We start from the raw sequence: 16,644 nt of genomic DNA, 5'->3' as shown, positions 1-16,644 counted from the left end.
TTTTTATTTTTTTTTTTTTGTGTCTGTCTGTTACCACTTTTCTTCAGCTTTCACCGAACCGATTTCTTTCAACGATACGTCAAAAGATCACAAATCGTATTTAGTCGAAGACATTACTCTCAAAAATTGAAAAAATTAAATGGGGAAACCTCCAAAAAAATTACAAATTTAAAAATCGCTAATTTTTTAATTTTTTTTACTTAAAAATTAAATTAAAATCACTGTCAGATATAATTATACTTGATCCAACTATGCCACATCACCACTGTGCCGCGACCCCCCTATGCTGGGTTTTTTTAATAGCCATTTTTAGCCCTATTCTTACAAAACATTTTGATGGGTCGATAACAATTTTAGGACAAGTACTGTAAAATTAAGAATTAGTTAAAAAAAAAAAAAAAAAAAAATACAGTACTATGTTAATTCTGCTCGAGAAGAAAATTGATTTATACTTTGTCACACATTTTTTTTCAATTAACTAAAGGTAGTGTTGAGGCCAGAACGTATCATATTTCCTTAATCGCTGTAGGTATTAGATACTTAAGTTAGTTTTGTATAGTCGGAAAATAGACACGAATAAATAGAAACGCAGTTCTATTTAAAACTTATCGATTGAATTTTAATGGTCACTTTATTCAACCCTTTTCACTATAGTATACTTGGTAGATTATGTAATATGATAAATTTAAATAATGCAATTGTATATAAAGTTTATTATGTATTTTATACATCACTAATTATTAATATTTATATACAAGATGTTTCATAAAGGATAATGCATTTATTTTCATAAAAACTATAAGGCATTTTTAATTTTTGATTTCATTCTTCAAAACATTTTTTTTTTCGTTTTTACGGTCCTCCCTTAGAGGAAGTTTCTTAACCATTTATACTCTCTAATGGGATAGTCCATCATTTGAAAATTGTTAAAATTTTTGATTTAAAATACAATTTCATTATTTTTTTGGTTTTAAAAATACTAAAGGCAACAATTAACTGTTTAAATGTATCATAAATTTTTTGTGGTATTTATTAAGAAAATTTTTCCTCGCTGATCATTCAACAGTATACGATAGTAATTTTGCATTAATTATATAAATATGCGTCTATAAATAAACCTGAATTATTAAAGATAAGATTTCTGTATGATAGATAATATTAAATTGTACCAGTGACAAATTGTGACAACTACTACTGTGTGCTAAACAGCAAATTATCAATGGAAAATTGGTCAATAATCACTAAACTTTTAACAAAATTAATAGATAATTTCTATTCTTGAACGGATTATTTTTTATCATTTATCGAATTCTATAAGGAATATTCATGACAATTATGGTAACATTATGATTACAATTTTGAAAAATATTACTTTAAAAAATAATATTATTAATAAAATTAAAAGCTGTTAACATATCAATTATATTTAGAAGTTAAAATACTCATATGAAATAATTAATTTGTTTGTATTTTTTATTTGTTTTTGATAAATAAATACAAATTGTATATTTACTTAAATATTTAATAATATACACGCATAGATAGATTTTACGGAGGTTTTTAATGGAACATGCCTCATAAAACGCTTTTTCGTGATTCTCGGGCATTCATCGCAAAATATAGGGTTTTTATATCTTAGAGGTTGGAAAAGTGCAACCAAGACATGTTTACTGATAAAAATAGTCATATGCAATGATTAATGTAAAAGAGCAATAAATTGAAAACTACACAATAAATTTTTGACAAATTCATTGATTATTTTTAATTTGATAGGCAGATATTTGAAAAAAATAATACTGAAATCAATTAGTAAGAGTAAGAGCGAAAAATTGAAATAACCGAGTGAACAAAATTAAAGTGCGATAGATATACTGTATGAAAGAACGCAACTCAGCGGCCAAATTGTAAAATAATAAGTTCTTATCTTACTCAATAGCATTCTCTCGTGCCCTGCGGTTTAACAATAAGTTCATAATCAAACTGGCAACGTTGCTTTGATAATTCTGTATAATTAGAAGGGACAGAGCGCTAAAAACGTTCTAACGCTTATCAATACCACGTTGCCAATTTGCTCAAGAACTTATCTTTTATTTGTATTTTTCACTTTTACTACATGGCTCGATTGACTTCAGTATTCATTTTTTTAAATATCTATCCATTGGGTTTAAAAAACTCAATGAATTTGTTACAGTTTTTAAAATATTTTTTCCATTTGCTAAAAACAGTTTAAATTTATCGTTCAAATTAACCAAAATTATTACTTTTAAAAGACCTTACAGACGTTTTATTTTTCTATTTGTTATTAATCATTAGTATTGTAAATATATTAAATTTATGCTGTTAATTATGTTGGTTTAGTCATAAATTGTTGTTATGTTTATATGGCAGTTTAAAATTTTCATTATTTGATACTAAATATATGAATATTCTGACTTATTTAAAATAAAATTACCCCCTATTAAAATATTTAAAAAGCTTAGTTTTAATTTTATATAACTATGATAAATTTCTGGTCATTCCAATAATTAAGTCTATTAAAATGAATAGAATTTTTCTTTAGGTCATTATTTGAATAAGTTAAATTATATAATATCAGATATATTATTTTATTTAAACATCATCATAATAATAATAATATTTAGGTTAAAAAAAAGAAATTATGTAAAAANAAAATATACAGGGTGTTCAGTAAGTCAGGAAACGGGTTTCTATTGTTCTCATTGTTACAAACAATGAGAACAATAGAAACCCGTTTCCTGACTTACTGAACACCCTGTATATTTTAATTTACAATGTAATGATCCAAAAAAATGGTATATCACATTTATTCAATTTTTAATTTAGAACTTAATCTTTACTAACCATTCACTTTTAACATACTACATGTATTTTCAGGGTCTTATTATATCTTACTTCCCAATCTTTACAATCATATAATTTTATGTGTAGTAATGATGTATTAAGTACAAGGATTATATCATGAAACTCAAATTAGTTTTAGTCATGCAATGATATATTTATACGCAATTAGTATTGTTTTTATTGTTCATCTCCATTAATTGCACTAATATATGATATCTCGATTATAAAAATGAACTTCTGAAAGACAATTTCTAGTGCTTAAATTACACAGATTATGTATTACATAATACTTCACAGAACTTAGTTCACTATCTTACGTCGGTGAAATAAAATAACGGATTAGAATGTTTAGTAATACCTAAATTGTTTTAGCATTCAAAATTCTTATTTTGATTAAATAAATGAATCATGTTAGAAACAATTACATAATATGCAATTATTTTTATACTTTGAATAATACTATACGGAATTGGTGGAATTTTATCAAAAATTCGAGGGAATAAAACTCAATAGTTTAGATAAGTTTAATTATGTTCCCTAGATACTTATACTTAGATTAAGGGAATTTAATAAAAATAAAAAATAATTATCAATTATAACTGATAACTGTTTTCAATAATCATTGAAAACAGAATTTAATAATTTTGTTTTTTTATTTTTGAGGCCTTGTCCTCTCCTACCAAAAATATTATCATTGTTTTATGTATACTGTGTTTATATCATATATTTATATATTAATACAGAGTACAAATATTACCTTGACAGTCGTATATATACAGTAGTACAGTATAGTTATAATACAGTTATATTTTATCATTTCACATTTTAAAAATACTAAAAAATTGAATTCAACTAAAGAAATAAAAATCGATAATAATCACCAGTTTAAGCTAGATGATAGGTAAGTAAAGTATCCATAATATTTTTTATGATTATTGTGTATTTCTCATTTATTAAATTACGGTAAACGACTTGATGTGGTTATATTTACGTGTTTTTAAATTTTTTGTTCGCAGAGTATAGCATTATGATAAAATTAATAGTAATAAATATGTATACTAACAGCATAGGATTAGTGATAACTGATAAAAACTATCAAATTTGATAGTTTTGATTACCGTGTATATCCAGTAATTTTTAAAACCATCGAATAATAAGTCGATTCAAGACTAATTTTAGACAATCAACCTATCGGTTGGGTTGGGTTGGGTTGGATTTGGTTTTGATAGTTTTCATTCGAATAAAACCGCCCGTATATTTTACTTGATAGTTCGATAGTCAAAAGTATTTAGTCATACAAATTTTTATTGTTTCATTTAGTTATTTTACCCTCATAATATAATAGTAATGCAATTAGAAATGTTGTATGAGTCTCAATAGCTTTTAGATCGCATAGTAGTGGGAACCTCATCTACCCAAATTACCCCTGCTACTATAATTTATGTTCATGGGGGTCTGAACCCGAGAAACCCTCTGGTTACGTCACTGTAATATACTGAATGGTTAGCAAGTGATGCAACTGGAGAAAAATCCAGAAATTGCTACCATCCCTTCACCCCCGATTTACCTAATTAATATAAATAGCTGTTTATCTGAACTAATAATTATGGTTGATCGCTGGATTAATATTAAAATGCCCCAGCATTCGCAAAATGACGATTTTATTTTCTACAATAGTAATATTATATTACTAATATAATATAAACGTAATGCAAAAAAAAGAAATTATAAAGAAATAACTGATAGTAAATTTTTATAAATAAAAATATTTTGTTGAAACTTTAAGTGTTAAAATTTGGATTAATCACTAGAGTTCAAAGGCGCTAAAACACTTTCCAGCACTCTCTGAAGTGCGTCAATGTGATTAGTAATCGTATTATTCATGGTAATAGTTCGACAATCAGTTGTTCGATGTCGATTGTGCGATAACTAAAACTATCGAAAAACATTCGTTTCTGTTGATAGTTTTTGAAAACAAAGGTAGAATCGATAGTTTTTGGCTATCGAATAATTCGATAGTATTCACTCGGTAGTGTTCATTATTCCACACTCCACCCACGATACTTAAAACGTAAGCGTAGTTTTTATGTGTGCAGAATATTGATAGTAGTAGAAAGAGAAAAATATTGATAACAATCATACCTAATGTTATTATCTAACGGTACGTGCGCCAATTATGATATTGATGGAAGGTTCTAGGAGGTAGTCGGTATAAGCACGATAGTATTCTGTATATTCTTTTGATTACACGCGGACACGCTTAGGTTTTCGTACTTTTTTTTTTATTTATAAATATATTTTTATTAATACTTGTAATTCTTTAAAGTTTCACTATCAAAAAAAATACTATTAATAAATTTCATTATTAATAAAAATTGAATCATATTTGGTGTTTTTATATTTTATATACACTCAAACGTTTTATTATATTGTTATTCAAATAAAATCGAATTTTCAAATGTATTACTATTAGTACTTATTTTTACCGATTCAATCATAGAAAACGTTAATAAACTTATAATGTTGTCATAGTGAACATTTCACCATTTATTAACTTCACTGCTTACAAATATACTTAATTATCTGGAAAGTTTTTTTACTAACATAATCTAAGTAAGTATTTATGACAGTATTTAATATTGTAAAAAAGCTGTCTGAATTAGTAAACTGTAACTGACTAAAAATATTTTTAATTTTTAACAATTAAGTATTGATATTGTTAATAATTCAATAAATTACAAAGTTAAAACAGTACCATAAAACCATTAAACATCTTGATAAAAATTTGGTTATTTCACCAAATAAATCTTAAATATTTATTTTTTCAAGAGACTTGCTTTTTTTTTTTTTACTACTAAATTACCAATACTATATATTAAGTGGAATAGAACATATCAAAATTTTTCATTGTTTTGATACAATGGCACACACCTTTATTTAAATAAATTGTAGCCAAAACCAAAAGTATTTTCCTTATTATCATGATCTATTTAATATAATTTCCAAATCCAAATAGCCTAGATGAATGAAATTTTAATATTTTATAAAATATTCTATAAATGTTAATATCTTTTATTATTTAAACTACAATAAAATAGACTTAACAATGAATGTTCAAAGTAATTTTTACTAGTTATGAAATAACTCCTTTACAAAATAAATTATTATAATTATCATTGTTGGTAATTAATAGAAAATCCAATATTTAACTGTATACTCTCAGCAACGATAAACTTGTATTTATGTAATTTTAAATTAAGATCTATGTTGAAAAAGTCTACAAAAAAATATATTTATAGTAAATTTATTTAACATTGATTTTTTTATTATAATATTCATATGAAAAAATCAGTAATCTCTAATTATTATGAATGTTCTTCAATCATTTATTTTTAAAAGTTAATTAACTCTTATGTGAATAACAATTACTTTGTTTGTCATACAAAATTTTCTATATTTTATCAACTTTTTTAAATTTTATGTTATTGTTTTTATAGTATTTATTATATTTTTTTGTGTGCTATATCCTAAAAAGTCTAATACTAGTTTTATATCAGAATATTATTTGTTGATAACCTTTTTTAATATATATATTCCATATTGGTATTCTAAATTATATATAATCAAATCAATTCACTTCTCAATAATTATTAATAAGAATAATCAACTTAAGCAACATTGTTTCTTTTGATCATTAGGATTAAAATATTTTAATAATATCAAATTTGTAAATCTTAAAATTATTAGCTGTTACTAGTTAAGGTAGCATACATAGTAAGCTTAAACAAAATTTGAAATGAAAACTTAATTACTTTATCAAAGTTATGATTAAATAATTATTCAAAATATTAGTTGTTATTAATTTTTAATTTAACTTATAAAATAGAAGTTTAACTTATTATATATTAATGTACTATATTATTATAAAGTATAGTATACTTTATACAAAGAAGTAATCAGGCTTTTTATATAAAATTAATTATCACAGCTGCTAATTGACTCTATTTTTAATTTTTAATATATCAAAAAAATTAATCACAGCTTATATTTTGAAATTGCATTTTATAATGTGTGTATTTGTGTTTTATTATAATATATAATATAACAATGTTCATTTTTTTCAGTATGGAAAATGCTGCATTACTGTCAGCTTTCAATACCCTATCTTTTATCTACGATGTTGTAACATATCCAATATATTTAATTTTACAACAACCATGGATTAAGATAAACAAATCCAATGAAATGAAAGTTAGTATATTGTTTTTGTGTTAGAAGTTTCTAATAATTTTTTCAACGGTTTGAATAATAACTGTTAACATTCTCTTTAAAATTTTTAACAGTTCCATATTTATGATTGTTTACATCTCACCAATGTTGATCTGACTCATGTTTTGGTTTTATTATATTTTAATCATACTTTATCAGTTTTAAAGGGACTATTTAGAGCATATCTTAAAAGTTTTATGGCACATAATGGGTATCACAAATAACTTGAAACAGATTCAAAATGACTTGGATTGATAACAAATTTATAATGTTAGACTGAAGAATGTTAAGTTCTTTCTATAGTCAGTGCAACATCAAACATAAAACATGAAATTTTTTTGACAAAACCATGTTAATTGACCAATCTTCTTTTTAGTACATTAAAAAGAATTTTTTGTAGTTATGTTGTCAAGTAAAAGAGGTGATCACTTCTTCACATAATTTAAAGGTCATTATCTTGGCCGTAGTTTTTAATCATATGATAAATTGTTAATTGAGAGAGTGACTCATCTTTAATCTTGCTAAAAATTTATTTTTTGAATAATGTTCCAATTAGACTAAAAATAGTCTTACATTATTCAATAGACTCGATATTATAATAATAATATGATATTGCTTAAACAAAAATCAGACCTTATTGGTTTTGGAAGCAAAGTAAAATGTGTGTTAATGCACTTAATTTGACATTTAAATGCATCACTAATTATATTTAAATATTTTTGGCATACAATTCAAGGCTTTTGTGATAACCGTTCTAAAGATTTTTGAGTTTTTAAAAATCTAAAAATCCACTATCTAGTAATTATACACAGTATTTTTTACTTTATAATTATTACCATAATTCAGTTAACTAAAACTGTAGAAAATAATTGATGATGGTTATCTTATTTAATTTAAATACCATATGTAATATTTCAACAATATATATATATTATACCATGGGCTATTAAAAAATTTATTTAATGGCTGGTAATGAAGCGTACGAGTTTTGTTATTTCTATTATGAGATATTTCTCAGCTGCACTTCCTATGTCAAACTAATAATAACTTCATAAATATTTGTTTATAAGTTTTTATTGACGAATCATTTTCTTGATTAGATCATTATCTATCAAATAATCTAGTTAATTATGTATATTCTCGTTTAAAATAAATTAAGTTGCTACTCTTATAAGACATAAAGATACTTCACGATTTATTATTTGAGAAAAACATGTAACTAATGTAAAACGAACAAAAAAATCTTCAATATTTTACTATTTTTTAACTGTCTTACAAGTTGAGTTGAGTTCTTACAATTTTTTACAAATATTTTAGTTGTAGACTTGACTCTTTTAGATTATAAATTAATTTATTTACTTTTAACTAATCAAACTGAAGTTATTTCTTATTCATAATTTTTGAATTATTTTCTTTTAGTCTAAAGTGACAAATTTAGATGACAATTCAATACTTATTCAAACATTAAGTGAACCTTCTCCGGGTCATCTTATGATAGTAAAAGATAAAATTGATACATTATATAAAGTATTTCAATATGCAGTAGAACATCATAGAGATTCAAACTGTTTAGGAACTCGGCAAATTTTAGCCGAAGAAGATGAAATACAAAAAAATGGAAGAATATTTAAAAAAGTAAGATAATTAATAATTACTACTTTGTGAAGATAAATTATTTGATTTAATAATTCTATCATTCATTAAAAAATTGTTAAGAATATGTTATAAAATATTCAAAATTAAACAGTTTGATTGTGAAAAAAAAAGGTTAGGGACTTCAATGCAAATATTGTTTATATTGTTTATAAAAAAACATAAGTGAGTTAAAGCTAGGTGTCGCTTATTTTGACACATCTTAATTTCATAAAATATTCAACTAATTTAAGTTAAGCAATATCAGATCTATTGAAATTTTTTTCATGTGAGCTTCACATCTAGAGTAGTCCATCAAACTATTCTCAATAGCTTTTCCTAGTATAATCAAAGCCTCATTACAACTAGTGATAGAATAAAGTATTAATAACTTTCTGTAATATTCAATTATAATTTATGTTTAAATTTAGTATGTTATGGGTGAATATCAATGGATGACTTATAAAGAAGTAGATGAAGCATCAGATCATTTTGGAAATGGAATAATATCTCTGGGTCAAAAAAACAAATGTAACATAGCAATCTATGCTGAAACAAGAAGAGAATGGATGATAGCTGTTCAAGGATGCTTTAAACAAAATTTACCTGGTAAATTAAAATAACTCAAATTTAAAATATTATAAAATTCTAATAAAGTACTTTAATTCATAAGCAATTAATTAATTACTTAAAAATATCAGAAACAAAATGTACTTTATGTATTTTTTAAAAGCTTATATATCATTTTTAGTAATTTTTTTTGGAGAGCAAAATAAAATAATAAATTTCAGTAATGCTGCTTCTTATGGAAATTGCTATTTTTGAAACGTAAAAATCAAATTTCTTTCTTTCAAATTATCTTGTAATTATTTTACAGTTGTAACATTGTATGCTACTCTTGGAGATGATGCTATTGCACATGGTATAAATGAAACTGAAGTAACTATTGTTATTACATCACATAATTTGTTACCAAAATTCAAAAAAATTCTTCAACTCACTCCACTAGTAAAAACTTTGATCTACATGGAAGATCAATTAACTGAAACTGATACTACTGATTTCAAAGATTCTGTAGAAATAATATCATTTAAATCTTTACTCCAAAGAGGAACTAGTTTTTCAACTTTAGGTAAATTTTTTAGATTAGATTCTAAAATTAATTTATTATTATCAACTTTCTAATTTAATATTATTAAAGTTAATAAATTAAGTCTACTCGAGACTTAAGTGATAAAAAATAAAAATAAAATTATTAAGCTTAATAAGTTCCCTTAAACTATACAATTAGACACATTTTGAGTTAATTTTTAAGAGAAATCTTATTAACCGTCATTTGTGTAACATTTGAAAATGAGCCCTCACCTTATGTCTGAGATCACTGTCAATTTATATAATCTTTTTCATATTAAAGTGAATATATTAACTATCTCTTAGAAAAAAATTTTCCTGCCACAACTGATATAGCAATTATTATGTATACAAGTGGATCAACAGGACAACCAAAGGGTGTCAATCTTACCCATAGAAATCTTATTGCTACACTTAAAGCATTCAATGATGCTATTTCTGTTGATAATGGAAATGATGTATTTATGGGTTATCTACCTCTTGCTCATGTTTTTGAATTACTTGCAGGTTAGTACAAACATCAATATAAATCAATTTACAAAATTATACGATACATAACTCGATAAACATCAATCTTTTAAATACTTTCACTTATCTGTCACCATTATTGAATGTTATGGAGTTATTATCTCTCTGAAATATACAAAAAAAATTCTAGAAATTCTCAATCTATAAATAAAACAGAAAAAGACCACAGATTACTGGTCAATTGAATTTGTATAATACTAAATGGTGTTTCCTATGTAAATTTTCACTAAAATTATAATTAGTAAACCCACAGTTACTAACTTCTTCAACATTTTTTGAATAAATGTTAAAAAAAAAAATTTTCATTGCTTTAATTTTTTTATAAAAAAAAAATTATTTTAGATTTTTTAACATTTAAAAATTAATTAATTTTTTCAAATAAAAAAAGAAGTTTGAATAACTTACTTGTATTACATTATTCTAGAAATAATTATTTCTAGTTTAGATATAAAAAAATTTCTCTACTTACAATTTTAATTAAGGCCTAAATTTTTGTGGAAATGCATGTTTTCCTATAAAGTAACTAGAGTTATTTTAATTAAAATTGTTGGAGTAATTTGTAGATTCTATGTATAATTTTTTTCCTTCATACAATAATGTATATTTCAGTAAAAATGACTAAAAATTGCATATTTCTGTATTATTAAATAAAAGATCTATATTTAATAATATTAAATACACTTTTTTTAATTTGTCTTTCGGTTAAAAAAATATTTAAAAAAATTTCATATTTGTTATATTTTATATTCATATTTTCCATAAATAAGCTAAAGCTTAATTTTAATTGAAAATACACAACTATTATTTTTGATATTTTCCTTAATTGTTATTTATAACCTGATTTTTGTTTTTAGAACTTTCATGTTTGTTTTGTGGAATTCGAATTGGTTATTCAACTCCACTCACTATGATTGATTCATCAAGCAAAATTAAACGTGGAACAAAAGGTGATGCTCGTGTCTTAAAACCCAGTATAATGACTGCAGTTCCTGTAAGTTTTAATAATTAAAGAATATTTTGTTATTCTTCTTAGAAATATTTTTAGTAGAGAAAAATGGTGATATTTTTAAGTTAATTTTTACTAATTATTCAGAACATTACTTCAATTTTTATTAGAAATTTTATCATGAAAGTCTCAACTAAATATATTTTTTATTTATTTAAGTATTCACTATCCAATATAGATGTTATACTTCCTTACTTATACTTTTTTTTATAGTAAATTATATTCAAATGTAAATAAGAACATTATTATTTTCTTGTATATTGAATAGTATTGAATACATAAAAACAAAAATTGTTTTGTTTTTAAATTTACTTCTAATGTTTTACTAACATTAATTTCTAAAGAAATTGTTGTCATTTTTTTTTTAGCTTATTTTAGATCGTGTTTACAAAGGTATTAATGAAAAAGTATCTGGTGGATCAACTTTTCAAAAAACACTTTTCAAATTTGCATTTGATTATAAAAAAAAATGGATGGAACGTGGTTTTCAAACTCCGTTAATGAATAAGTATGAACTAAGATATTAAATTATTAAATAATTTTATCTACAATAGATCTTGTGTCTGTATTCTTAAGCAGGTTAAGACTACATCATTTACAATTACCTTTAATCGTATAAAAATTAATTATTTTAATAAAGAATATTTCTTAATTAGTAGATATTTTTAAAAATAAATTATTTTCAATGTATATAAAACATTTAAAATCTTTTTGTGGAATAATAAGATCTTTATGCTTTCTCACACTAATACATATTTGTACTATTTATGTAGTTTTTCAGATAACATAAAAATATATACTTAGATCTTTTTTTATGTAAATTATCATTTGAATATTATTTGAATGTATTTATTGAAATAAATATAGTTGATATATAAAGAGTTACAATGATTCATATAACTTTCTAACATTTTTCTAGTAAATTACTATGATAAAAACATTTCAGATTAGTTTTCAAGAAAACTGGTTCCTTAATGGGTGGTCGTTTACGTTTAATTTTATGTGGTGGAGCTCCTCTTACACCAGAGACTCATGTTCTTATTAAAATTTGCCTCTGTGATATAGTAATGCAAGGATATGGATTGACAGAAACCAGTTCTTGTGGTTGTGCAATGAGTCGTAAGTAGATATTCTGAAGTAATAGTGATTTATACTAATAGATTAAATTAATTTAAAGGTGATGATAGGTCTATTGGCCGTGCTGGAGCTCCATTGACAGTCAATGATTTTATATTAACTAGCTGGAGTGAAGGTGGTTATACTATTCATGACAAACCTTATCCTAGAGGTGAAATTATAATAGGTAGGAAGAATTTTCTGAAACCAATCAGGTTGACATTTAATACCGTTTCATTTTTTAACAATTGGTGCACTAAATCAGTAAATACTTTTCCAAAATAAATATTAAGTTACAAATTATTTTGTTAAATGAAACAAATTATTTAAATAAATATAATATTTTTTAAATAAAACAATTTTCACTTACTTTTAGGGGGAGAAAATGTGTCACCTGGTTATTACAAAAATCTAGAAAAGACTAAAGAAGAATATTTTGAAAAAGATGGAAAATGGTGGTTTAAAACTGGTGATATTGGACTCCTTGAATTAGATGGAGCCATCAGAATTATAGGTAAAAGAACACATGTTTTAATTCAATGCTTTATATATTTAATATATGTATATTGTTTTAAAACAGACCGTAAAAAAGATTTAGTAAAACTCCAAGGCGGTGAATATGTATCTTTAGGAAAAGTTGAATCCCAGCTCAAAACTTGTCCCATTATAGATAATATATGTATTTATGGAAATTCTTTTAAGACTCACACAATTGCTTTAATTGTTCCCAATCGTCCACATCTATTAAGTATGGCTTTAGAATTAGGTATTGAAGATCCAAAAAATATTGATCCTGAAGAACTATATACAAACAAACAACTTGTAAAAATGGTATTAGATGAATTAACAGCTTATGGTCAAAGTAGTAAGTAAAAAATATATACTAATATATTAAAACATATTATAGTTGTTTAAATTGTGAATATTCAGATAAACTTCAAAGGTTCGAAATACCTGTTGCCCTAAAAATATGCACTGAGATATGGACACCAGATAATGATTTGGTAACAGCAGCCTTTAAAATAAAACGGAGAGAGATTTATGAAAAGTACAAAACGGATATTGAGAATTTATATCAGTAATTAATATATTTATTTACTTGGTTATATTTTTTACTTCTATTAGTTTTTTTATTTTACCAAAAGCAATGATTAGAAAATTTTTACAAAGTATTGTTTAAAACATTAGCAATATTTATTTTTATAATATGTATGATAATTGTATTCTCTGTTAAATAATAATAGTATAATATTATATATAACTATTTGTCATTTTGTACTTAATTTTTCATTTTTAAATCTCTGTAATTTCCTATGTACCAACAGAGTTGTTCATAATATCAATACATTGTTGTTCTGTTTGCTCGATTTGTTCAAATTGCTTGTAATTGCGCACTATACAATTTTTTCTTCTTCCTATAACAAGATTTAAAAATAACTTTATACAATATTATTTTCAAGGTATTTGAAAGTATGCTAACTATGATTTTTTATTGGAGCGCAATATCTTTCAACAGCACTCATTGGGCCATCAGCAATAAGCTCACAAATGAATGGCATATTTTTTGAGCAATCTTCTGTTTCCCAGTATCTGTTGCTAGTAAGAACTACACAGTCTTTTTTAATTTTCCTAGATTTTGGATGTCCTGGTGCCCAAGCTCTATAGGGTAAACAAGCAAGTGGTTCTCCTATTTGTAAAATATACTTTACATATAATTATTTAATATAAATTAAGGCCAAAATTTTGAGCTCAGTAGCTATTTTTTATATTATATTATTACTTGTAAAATAAAATTATTTATTTTCACCTGTGATAGTTACAAAATGTTCATCAAAGAATAGACCCACAAACGCCCTTTGATGTTTAGTTGTATAATTGGTGAGAGCAGATGACACTAAAGAAGCTAGTAATGATGTGCGTGTATCTGAGACTATGTTAGCTAAGTGACCTCCTGCATCAATACATGCCTCTATTGCATCGGAGTAATTCATACGGTTTGTTATTATATCAAATACGCCAAGACCAGGAATGCATGTGTAATTCTCATTAGCTGTCAAATTTGCTCAGATTATAATTTTTTTCCTTTTAAACATTCCTCACAATTTTTAAATTAAAAGTACATGATTTATTTTAATACTTTTTATATTTCTTAGAAAGTTAATATTATTTATAAATAATTTAAGTTTTAGGATTTATTTTCATTAAACCTGTACTCCTGTAATCAACTATCACTAATCCCTACTTCAGGAATGAAATAAGAATATTTTTTAACCTATAACCTTTTGGATATAATTGTAATGATATAAACTGAAAATTTTATTTATACTTACGTAATGGCTTTGAATAAGCACTATAATAATTGTATAATGATTGATCTGCAATTGAAGAGGTCAAAAATCCGTGATATTCTGGACACTCGAATACTACACACGTTGAACTAATAGTTATATTTACTCCTAAACATTTAATTTTATTATGTATTAATTTTTTTGGTAAAATAAATTAAATTATAAGATTTAAGTGATGTAATTTTAATAGCATGCAATTGTTAAAATAATTATATTATATTAAATTATTCATAAAATAAAAAAACCAAGCAATATTACAGTAAAGTTAGGTTATAGTCTCACCCATAATATTAATAAAACACATTTGTTTCATTAAAAACATAATTATATTATCTAGAAAACAATATGGAGTGTTCTCCAAAACTTAATTTTATCTTGATCAAACTTATTGATAGCTTTACTTAATTTAATTATTAATTTATGTTTTACAGCATACTATAGTCACAGATAGTTTTAAACTTAAAGGTATTTAATTTTTATAAACAAATCTTCCCATTGCGCATGATATCAAATGCTTAAAATAATCTAATGGAATTATACATAGACAGTAGTCTTATATAGAATGAAACCAATCCTCTAATACACTATTTTGCTATTGTAAAAATGTTTACTACAAGGTATTATATAAAGTTGAGAATTTGATTTTAGTCATATAATATATAAAAATAATTATTTAAGAATCAGTCGTAATGTTGTTAAATTAAACCTTTTATTTATCAGAAAATAAGGAATTACACCATTTTTCAATACACTAAATGTACAGTTAAAAAATATCAATAATGTTCAAAAGCAGTAAGTTACCAAAGAACCCTATATTTTTATTTATGCAACACACCTTCAGTTATATTCGTGTAAGCAAATGCAAATGCATTATTGGATTCAGCTAACCGAGCACACTGTTCAGCGTCTGATGCATTAGAACTAGCTAAACTTCTCATATTAGATGTAGCGCAACCTTTAGTGAAGTGGTATTTTGGCTTTATTATACGAACTACTTGTAAGCATTTTGATAATCCCAAGTCCGCAGGACTTACTAAAGTTATTACCATATTTATAAAGAGTATATAAATATAATATAACATAATCATATTTTATCTAATCTATGCACTACTAGTGAGTTGGTTTAATTGAATATTAACTAATGGTTTGCTTTACACGAAGAATGAATCAATAGATTACTGCAAAATACGCGAATTATTAATGTAATAAGTACAGTCAATCAAACATGTCATTCTAACTCAAATGTTTTTTTTATCAAAAGGTAATTTTGAAAGAGTAGTGGACATTTCTCGGAATATATTTAATGATTTAAAATAGTCAACATAGTTACACAGATACGCCTGTTTTTTTTTAATTTAATTACTTTTATTCAATCGATAAATTTACCTTGAAGAGTAAAATAAAATAATTGATCAGGTTTTAATGTTATACTTAAGAAAATAATTATACAACATTTATTTTAAATAACCAAGAATATCTTTCTATTCATATACAAATGCGCTAACTTTAAAATTTTCAGTAAACTGAAAAGCTAGCTTAAATTAAAAATTATAAATGAAAATTATTTTACTTAATTTTATAAACATTCAATATAGTCCTTTAAATTGTTAAATTAATGAATTTAACGTTAATTTCAAAGCAAGAAAACTGTATGAATATTGTTATAGTTATAATGTTTAAAAAAAAAATATTTTCTCAAAATATAATTAAAAAAACAATATATGTGATATTAATAAATGTAAAATGTTAAGT

The 16,644-nt window shown here is 24.1% G+C and overlaps 2 protein-coding genes across 5 annotated transcripts in view; one reads left to right on the top strand and one right to left on the bottom strand.

The window, feature by feature from the left end:
* The window catches only part of LOC126899638 (fatty acid CoA ligase Acsl3), an 18,920-nt gene extending 5,098 nt beyond the window's left edge, over positions 1–13,822 (top strand). The window contains exons 1-13 of one of the 3 annotated variants that reach the window (XM_050674683.1): positions 3,621–3,763; positions 6,987–7,113; positions 8,551–8,766; positions 9,195–9,372; positions 9,641–9,895; positions 10,201–10,401; positions 11,277–11,413; positions 11,797–11,936; positions 12,375–12,547; positions 12,606–12,731; positions 12,921–13,058; positions 13,125–13,409; positions 13,475–13,822. In XM_050674683.1, coding sequence (XP_050530640.1) covers positions 6,988–7,113; positions 8,551–8,766; positions 9,195–9,372; positions 9,641–9,895; positions 10,201–10,401; positions 11,277–11,413; positions 11,797–11,936; positions 12,375–12,547; positions 12,606–12,731; positions 12,921–13,058; positions 13,125–13,409; positions 13,475–13,626 — 2,127 coding nt within the window. In that variant the 5' untranslated portion in view covers positions 3,621–3,763; position 6,987 and the 3' untranslated portion in view covers positions 13,627–13,822. Of the gene's footprint in view, positions 1–3,620; positions 3,764–4,979; positions 5,476–6,986; positions 7,114–8,550; positions 8,767–9,194; positions 9,373–9,640; positions 9,896–10,200; positions 10,402–11,276; positions 11,414–11,796; positions 11,937–12,374; positions 12,548–12,605; positions 12,732–12,920; positions 13,059–13,124; positions 13,410–13,474 lie in introns of those variants that run through there. The other 2 variants (XM_050674682.1, XM_050674680.1) reach the window with 2 other exon arrangements.
* On the bottom strand, positions 13,254–16,133 carry LOC126899644 (uncharacterized). Of its 2 annotated transcripts, XM_050674692.1 has the most exons (5): positions 15,728–16,130; positions 14,875–15,000; positions 14,352–14,594; positions 14,025–14,231; positions 13,254–13,959 (listed from the first exon to the last, which is right to left on the bottom strand). In XM_050674692.1, the coding sequence occupies exons 1-5, from the start codon at positions 15,978–15,980 to the stop codon at positions 13,856–13,858; spliced, it is 933 nt and encodes a 310-aa protein (XP_050530649.1). In that variant the 5' UTR covers positions 15,981–16,130; the 3' UTR covers positions 13,254–13,855. The 2 variants fall into 2 exon arrangements, with proteins under 2 accessions (XP_050530649.1, XP_050530650.1); XM_050674693.1 differs by lacking the exon at positions 14,352–14,594 and having other exon boundaries at positions 15,728–16,133.
* Positions 16,134–16,644: the final 511 nt, after the last annotated feature.

Source organism: Daktulosphaira vitifoliae, unplaced genomic scaffold (genome assembly GCF_025091365.1).
Source record: "Daktulosphaira vitifoliae isolate Bord-2020 unplaced genomic scaffold, ASM2509136v1 Scaffold_2, whole genome shotgun sequence".
NCBI classification, from domain to species: Eukaryota; Metazoa; Arthropoda; class Insecta; order Hemiptera; family Phylloxeridae; genus Daktulosphaira; species Daktulosphaira vitifoliae.
This window is presented reverse-complemented; position numbering and strand designations above follow the sequence as displayed.

Coding starts and splice junctions, on each gene's coding strand:
- LOC126899644 (XM_050674692.1), bottom strand. CDS start 15,980: ATGATTATGTTATATTATATTTATATACTCTTTATAAATATGGTAATA. Junction 14,595..14,874: donor TGCTTATTCAAAGCCATTAC/GTAAGTATAAAT, acceptor CAAATTTGACAG/CTAATGAGAATTACACATGC. Junction 14,232..14,351: donor ACATTTTGTAACTATCACAG/GTGAAAATAAAT, acceptor TTTTACAAATAG/GAGAACCACTTGCTTGTTTA.